This window comes from Falco cherrug, chromosome 6 (genome assembly GCF_023634085.1).
Source record: "Falco cherrug isolate bFalChe1 chromosome 6, bFalChe1.pri, whole genome shotgun sequence".
Classification (NCBI taxonomy): domain Eukaryota; kingdom Metazoa; phylum Chordata; class Aves; order Falconiformes; family Falconidae; genus Falco; species Falco cherrug.
The window spans coordinates 54,133,331-54,141,286 of NC_073702.1; the positions used below are offsets into that span (position 1 = coordinate 54,133,331).

The 7,956-nt window shown below is 53.0% G+C and overlaps 1 protein-coding gene across 1 annotated transcript; it reads right to left on the minus strand.

The window, feature by feature from the left end:
• Window positions 1–4,069: 4,069 nt before the first annotated feature.
• TCF21 (transcription factor 21) lies at window positions 4,070–7,156 on the minus strand. Its single transcript, XM_005432830.3, has 3 exons — window positions 7,075–7,156; window positions 6,236–6,688; window positions 4,070–4,610 (listed from the first exon to the last, which is right to left on the minus strand). Exons 2-3 carry the CDS (start codon window positions 6,683–6,685, stop codon window positions 4,521–4,523), a joined length of 540 nt encoding a protein of 179 aa, XP_005432887.2. The 5' UTR covers window positions 6,686–6,688; window positions 7,075–7,156; the 3' UTR covers window positions 4,070–4,520.
• Window positions 7,157–7,956: the final 800 nt, after the last annotated feature.

The following is a 7,956-nucleotide window of genomic DNA, read 5'->3' on the forward strand; positions in this document are numbered from 1 at the left end:
TCCTGTGGGGCTGCATTTGCAGCACCTTCAGCCTCAATACAGAAATTGTCAGTGCTACACGGGCCAGCAATGAACATGGACCATTTGAATTGCTGGCTGTTGGGAGAAATTATGTATGGAGGTTTTCTAGGTGTATATATACATGGAAGTTACAGAATGCTCTGTTGTTTGCCACCACAAATTTCAATTTCATTGAAACTGAATTTCATTTCAATATCATTGAAATTTCTTTTGAAAACCTGTCCCTTTTGGGAGACTATGAGTGATTATCTACATTCAGATATCCATACAGAAATGAGAAATCCTCTGCACTTTCATCAGATTATACCCTCCACTTGTACACCAGATACATTTGAGTTTTATTCTCTTTTAGACAGCTTATTACCTGCAATTAGCTAATGTCTTTTGCATTTATTTTTTTTACTACAAATAATAATGAATCGCAATGACAATGGGGTTTCAGCAAATACTACCTTTTGAAAAATATATGCAGTTCATTTACAGGGAAGCACGTTTTTCCGGGCAGACACAGCTGTGGAGTTACCAGTACAAATGCTTCAAACAAACCTGTGCTTGTGACCCCGTCATTGTATCAGGGGTTCAAACCAGCTTACCTACAGAAGAAACGACACAGATTTTCTAAGTCTTTTAATTTCCAAGGTGAGCTGGGAGTTTCAGCCTTGGAGGCACTTCAAGGAATAAGGGGTCTAGCATATGTTCTCCTTGGGCACCTTGCAGCCTGGGGGCACGACCATCACCGTGGCCTTGCTATCCTGGTCAGCGCCCAGGACAGCAAGGCACTGTGCAGGTGTCTGCAAAGTGGCATTCTTGCTACGCTGATGTTTTAGGATGGCAAATTTCTATCCCAGAGAGAGGATAAGATAAGCCTAAAATGTATTTTCTGTAAGGGATGGAAAAATGCTTGCTTCTAAAGACCTTAAAAACTGTGAAAACTGCTGCTAAACAGTGCAATGTGAGCAGCGAACTTGGGAGTCTGAGCACTGAGTGCAGCTCTGCAAATAAGGGATTTTTCTAATCTCTAGCTGAACTGAAAAATGGTTGTGAAGTAGTTGGGTGGAACTGGGTTTCCTTCCATTTAGAAAAAAAATAAAATTAAAATCAGTTGGGACTAAACTATTTTTAGAGGTTTTTATCTTACAGTTATAGATAGTTATATTTATCTGATTTATAATATATAAATTTATGATAGAATTATATTTATCTTACAACACATAGGCCTATAAGCAGGTTTTCTATTAACTTGTATCCTGTGATTGAAGCAGTGTTTGAGGCTTCATCTACAGCTAGCACCCTGCTCTGTATGCTCTGGTATCTGATAAGGGCTGGGTTCATGTTAAAACCTTTCCTTTAGTTGAAGAATTTAAAGATTTTTTTTTCTTTTCTCTACTCAGCTGCCTGTTTTCAGAAAAAAAAAAAAAAGGCAATTTAGTTATCTTTAAGACCTCTGTCAAATTCACTTGAAATCAGGCAATGAGTTCAGACATTATTAGGAGGAAATGTATACAGACACTCACACAGCTGCATCTACATCCATGTAGATACAGAAAGATAAATCAAGTCAGCTTTTTTTCCACACAGAGAAGAAGTATAAGTATATTTCGGCTAATATTAAAATGCATCACTTTGTACAGAAAAACAAGAAGGCAAACAAAATACTTTCTTTAAAATCATTGAAATCAATATTTAAACCAGTTACCCAGTTTCCCTTAGCACATTGCAAGTTCCTTTCAAAATCATCAATTGCTTCAGTCAGACCAAACATATATTTTCTGTTTGCAAATATTTTTCTGTAAAATGGCACTCAGAAGGAGGGAGGAATGATTTCATTCATTGTTCTCCTGAGATACACAGTTAGACTGTTAATCAATCAAAGAATCTTGGGCCATTGAAGCCAGCTGCCAATACTGTCAGGACTATGCCCTTACACAAGAAGTCAATGGACCAAGGGTTCCCAGCCACATAAATAACTCTGGAAAATATGTTTGTTGTCTTCAAAATGGAGATAAAGCCGCTAATTGTTTTACAGAGTAAAGCTGTTATTTACCTTCCTGTGTACTGCTGATTGCTTTCGTTTATTGCTTGTTGCTTTTTGCCTTTTTGTTTGTTGCTGAGCTGTTGTTCAGAGGCAAAGACTGAGAAGGGTGGAGGATGCTTGAGGAATAGTTTAGTCCCTAAGAGCCTTGCAATCTATACCACTAGATAAAGTGAATAGCAGCACAAGAAGTAACAGTGTGTCTTACCATTCCACTTAAATTGCAGCTTTTGGCACACGGTTACAGCTGTGTTCCTCACATTTCACAGAGGACTATTGCATTTCTCCCTTCTTTCTCCATGCTGTGTTTCAGGTTGCGGATGAACACTGAACATGGCTAACTCAAAAAGGAGGGAAGGGTGCTACATGCAGTTAATAAGAATTGCAAAGCAAGGTGGCAAAGAAGCAGGTGTGAGAATATTCAGAATTTAATTCTTAATTTTATGCATATCTCAGATGCCTATCAGTTTATGCTTTCTAGAAGGAAAACAGCACCTTGCTATGAGTCCTGAGCACACATTAGTTAGTATAGATTTAAGTTAATTTAAGATTAAGCGGTTAAACCCAATGGTTAATTTACATTTGGTAGGTAAGTTGTTCAGTGGTATTTGTGCATTTGATATATCAGTCCTTTGCAGTTAGCCTAAGGTCGGAGGGCTCTATTCTGTTTCCCTTAAAGAGAACAGCAATTCCCACTGAATTTCCCAATGCCTGTGGCGAAGAGATCAGCCCTTTCAACTGTGCTTACCAGAACTGCTCATCTGTTCAGCAAGACCTGTGGCTTTTCAAGGTGATCCTTTGGCAGTGAAGTCAGTCGAGCCCCTGTGTGTAATTGCGTGTCTCCTCCGGCACAGCCCCACTCACAACAGCGCAGTTGTGTGTGGGTCAGCCAGGCAAGGAGGTCTGATTTTAATTGTGCGGGACGGAGATAAAGCTGTGAGAAAGTGCAGTTACAACAGCTTTTCCCTTCGACACCGTTAGGATGATGCAGCAGGCCCCGTCCCTTTCCATAATGACGGCCGAGATGTTTGCTTAGCCCCGGGCGCACAGCGAGCTGCTTTAATTAAACAGAGCCCGCGCATGAACCCGACTGGTGAATTTGGGTCGCCCGGAGGCCGCGTTGCCTCCTCGCCCATTTATCTCGGGGGGCAGCGGGCTATGAGCAGGAACGAACGACACCCAGCCCGCAGGGATGCCCGGGGCAGCTCAGTGTCTGCCCGACGGGGTGCCCGGCGGGAGGCAGCTGCCGGGGGGTCCGTAGCCCCCGCGCTGCCTGTGACCGTCCCCCAGCCCCCACCGCCGCCCCCCGCAACCCGGCCGGGACAGGTGGTGCTTGGTCCGGGGGGCGGCAGCGATGCCCCCCCGGCCCCGGGGCGGCCCCGCAGCCCCCGCTGCCCCACTCCTGCTTTCGGCCAGAAAGTACCCAGGTATCAAACGGAACCGAGGGACGGTATTGAAAGAGCAAGTGAAGCGGAAATTTAAAGCCCCTCTGCTAATAATAACAGTATAAATAACCGAAGACGTCTTGTAAACAGTGCGGTCATAACCCTGAAACATTAAACAGCGCGGTGGGATCTGGCGCATCAGCTGCCGGCGGCCGCGACCGGTGCAGGGGGAGCGCCCCGCACCCCTGTTTATCTCAGCCTCATCTCCCACGGGCGCGCTGATCGATGGAGGCGGTTGTTTAAATTAGAAGTTCCCGGCACGCAGGACCGGGGCCAGAGGGGCATCCTCCGTCCGACTGTGCTTCATCCACAGATAACTGCTCGAGCGGCGGGGCCGGGCCGGGCTCCCGCGGCGAAGCCGGGCTGCGGGCCCGGCCGCCTCCTCCGCCGGGCGTTTGCTCCAGGTCTGCGGCGCCGGGGCAGCGGCGCTCCCGTAGCCGGGCCGGCGGGGCGGGCTCCCCGCGGGGCGCCGGGCGAGCGCGGCCGCTGCGCGCAGCGCCGGGGGCCGGCGGAGGCGCGGTCTTTCCCCGCCGAGCCCGAGAGTCGGAAACGAACACTACACCGCTCTGTGTTCAGTGGAAAGGAAGATTTATTCACAGAAACAGAGCAGAACCTGCTTGAAGAAAATATATCTATATATCTTTCGGGTGAATTACTTCATAGAGATGACTGTCAAAGTCAGTTTTTCTAGGCATCTACATATTTCACAGGTCTCAGACAAAAGATACACGCATGGTAGGTTTTGTTTGATCTCTGTCTTTTCTCTAGTAGCGCTTGAACCAGCAAGGCTGTTGTGGCAGGACACTCGACTGTACACGCATTTAATAAAGTTAAATAGAGTCGGGATCTCTCGGGGTGGAGTCTTTGCTAGGGCACATTTGGTCTCCTCTGCGCCGGGAGAGCGGCTCTCCCCGCCGCCCTGCACGGGGCCCGGGGCAGTGGCGAGGCCGCGGCGTGTCCCTGCCCGCCGCGCCGCCCGCTCCCCGGCCGCGCCGGGACGCTGCTGGCCCGGCCGCCGGGGCTCAGGATGCCGTCGGGCCGCACAAGCGGTTTGTGTTCACCACTTCTTTCAGGTCACTCTCGGGTTTGCCGGCTACCATAAAAGGCCAAGTCTGTAGCCGGGAAAAGACACGGGTGGGAAGGGGGTTACATACGGAAAAATGCACACTGTAACGCCGATTGCGCCAGCGGGTCCAGCTCGGGAGCGCCCCGGGGGATCGAGCCCGGCATCCACCGCCTGAGCCTGCTCCTGGAGCGCTCTGCGCGGCTCGGGCCGGGGCACTCGCCGCTGCCTTCGCCGGAGGCTGGTGCCGCTTCGCCTCCCAGCCGCGGCGGGCATCCCCCGGGCGCCCTCGGGGCGGTGGAGCCCGTCTGGTCCGCAGCGGGCGGGAGGGAGGGAGGAGAGAGGGAGAGAGGGAGGAGGGAGCCGCGCCGGCCCCGACACAGCCGCGTTCCCCGGCACGGCCGCCGCGGGCACCCCGCCGCCGCCGCGCCGCACCCCGCCTTTGGTCGTGACCGGCGTGGGGGGCTCTGCCCCTCGGGAGCCGCCTCACGCCCCGCCGCCGCTGCCGGGCTCCCGGGGGCAGGAGCCGCCCGGCTGCCCTCCTTGGCCTCCCGCGGCTCGGGGGGCACGTTTTGGTGTGCCTCCGTGCGGGGGTGGCCGTGCGTGCTGCGTCTGCCTTGGGTGCTGGGTTTGGTTTATTTCATAGTTTCTTATCCCGTGTTGGTGCACTGAGGATTTTGGGTTTAGCCCTAAAAATCTCTCCCAGGCCCTTATCAGCTGAAACAGCAGGTAACGTTCTTTCCCCCAGCGTCCAGCACTCAAAAGGCAGGGCCGGACCCTGGTGAAACGCCCCCCAGATCACCCTTCCGAGAGCCCTTGGTCTGGTGGCGTCTGCACGTGTGGGCAATGTAAAGGCTGGATTTCTGAAAAGAGCCCAGGCAGATCTTGCCCACCCCCACTTTGCATCAGTTGCATGTATTTTTAGAGCTGAAAACTATATCTTTCTGGCAGCCAGGTATGGCGGGGAGACCCCGGGCTGTTCGGGAAAGATTTTTGTGGGTGGTGGGAGCAGCAGCAGCGGCATCGCACAGCCCAGAGAGGCTTTGCGGAGCGTGCCTGGGGCAGCCACCCTCCTTGGGGAGTCCGCACTGGTACTTATTTCTCCTTTGCCAGTTTACGCACGTAGAAGTGTCCTGGACCCAGCTAATCCAAGCGGCTGAGCGCAGAGCCCCGCGAGCTCTGTCTTTAAAAACCTAGGGCTCGAGAGGACTGTTACGGCAAGAAGCGTTAGCGTAGAGAGGAGGGTTAAGAATAAATCCTGGCTCATTGGATCCTTCTTAAAACATACCTTTCTCTAACCCAAATTCCTATACCCACCTGCTTGCAGTTAGAAAGCTATCATCAACCTGTGGAGGTTTCTCAGGCGTTTCTGGGGCAGTGAAGCCTGTCCCTGCCTGTCTGTGGCCAGTGTGGCCCCTGTCCGTCTCCTGGAGGGGATTGCTAGGAGCAGCGGATGGGGCCTGGGCGGCTCAGCTCTCAGAGCACAGGGTGGGAGGACAGCTGGGAGCCTGTCCCCTCCTCATGCAGTATCCCTTGCCACCCCACTGGCACCAGACTGTCCGTGAGAAGTACAGTGAAGGTTCCTCCCTGCACATGCCCCAATCCCAGCTCCTCGCCCGCCTCTCCCCACGCACACGCACACAGAGTGCCTGGCCCCAGCGGGCTGTGACTTACCAGGTTGACTGGGTGGATGTAGCCATTTTCGTACTTGTCATTGGCTAGGATCTGCCTCAGGTGAGCGATGTAGCTGGAGGCCAACCTCAAGGTGTCCAGTTTGGAAAGCTTGGTGTCTGGGGGCACCCAGGGCAAGGTGGTCTTAAGCCTGGAGAAGGCTTTGCTAAGGACCCTCATCCTCGCCCTCTCCCTGGCGTTGGCAGCATTTCTCTGGACCTGCTTTCCCTCCTGGCTCACTCCATTTAAAGGGCTCTTCTTGGGGGGAGCTTTTTTCCTCTTGCCCGAGGCCCCTCTCCCTTTCTGAGGGGAGCCATTCTCGCCATTGGATCCCTCCTCGTTGCTCTCGGTGGACGCCCCAAACTCTTTGTTAGTATCCATTTTCAGGCCATCGCACTCCAGCATCTCCACCTCCTGCAGATCTTCCACATCACTGAGGGACCCAGTGGACATGGTCTGGAAGATGCCAAGGGACCAGCGGGAAGGGGGGAAGGGGCGGGGGAGGGGGGGGAAGGGAAGCTCCTCAGATCACTTCAAGGCGTTGGAGGAGAGAAGGGGTGCCAGAATTTTCCTTCCCTTCCCCCCCCTCCCCCCCCCCCCCGCCAGCACCAAGGCGCAATACCAGTCCAGAGAGGATTCCCACCCTCCCACCCCCCAACCCCGCTTTGCCCGTGTTTGAGGGAGGGAGTGAGCGTGTGTGAGAGAGGGAGAGAGAGGGAGAGAGAGAGAAAGCCGAGGAATTTAGTGAGGACACTAGTAATTTATCTGGGGGATAAGAGAGGCGGATCCAGCCCAGGGGAGGGGCCCTGCCCACTGAGCACACCACATCCCCAATCACAGACCTTTGCACAGGACAGGGAATGAGGTATCCCAGCAAGCCTTTGCCGAGAGCTCAGAACTGGGATTCAAATCTTCACAACTGGAGCAAAGCAACTCACTGGCTCTCCCCCCGCACTGTCTTTCTATCCTCCCCCTTCCTCCTCCTCCTCCTCCTCCTGTTCTCCTTCCCCACTTCCCTTTCCAGCCCAGGGTTGCTCTCCCCCTCCCTGCCTCCTAGATGACCCAGGCAGCTGGTGTCATGATTCTTGATGAAAGCCAAAATGGGTCATGAGCAGAGAGAGCAGCAGATCCACCAGCCAAGCCTTCCAGGGAGCTTTGTAATGCATGCCGTCGAAACGCTGTCCTGTAACCTAATCTGAGGGAGATTTGTGGATGATTATATTTGCAAACGTATCCTGTCCAGCTACTAGTGTATTCCAGGAAGGGAGTGCTCTGCTGTCTGGCCGGCAGTGTGGACCTTGCTGTCACAGTCCAGGAGCTGGAGGCAGAAGGATCTGACTTCTTCCAGCCTTCCGGGGTGGCGTCTGACAAGTCCCAGTCCCCTCTTGCTCTTTGAGTCCCTCCAACTGTAAGCATCCCATAGACTGCCCAGCCTGCAGGTGTGCCAGGCAACCGAGATCCTGGCGGTCCATGGAGCCTCGCTGAGCCCAGACAAAGCACCGTGCTGCTGGGGAGGGTCCGTGCAGCTGCAGATGGGGCGGTGAGGGTGTGCGCTGACATGAAGGAAAATCTGGGGGGGTTATTGGGGGGTAGAGGTGGCACAGAAAAGAAACGCCTTTTCTTGGCGTGTTGTTGCAGGGCAGACGTCAGTGGTTCGTTCTGCTGTACTCGCGGAGTGTTTCATCTGCTGAGTTGTGCATGCCCAAAAGTCAGGGAGTTCAGCC

Excerpts from the sequence above, each read along its gene's own strand:
- TCF21 (XM_005432830.3), bottom strand. The coding sequence starts at position 6,685 with ATGTCCACTGGGTCCCTCAGTGATGTGGAAGATCTGCAGGAGGTGGAG. Across the intron at positions 4,611-6,235 it reads ACATCCACCCAGTCAACCTG|ACTTGGCCTTTTATGGTAGC; the intron begins GTAAGTCACAGC and ends TCCCGGCTACAG.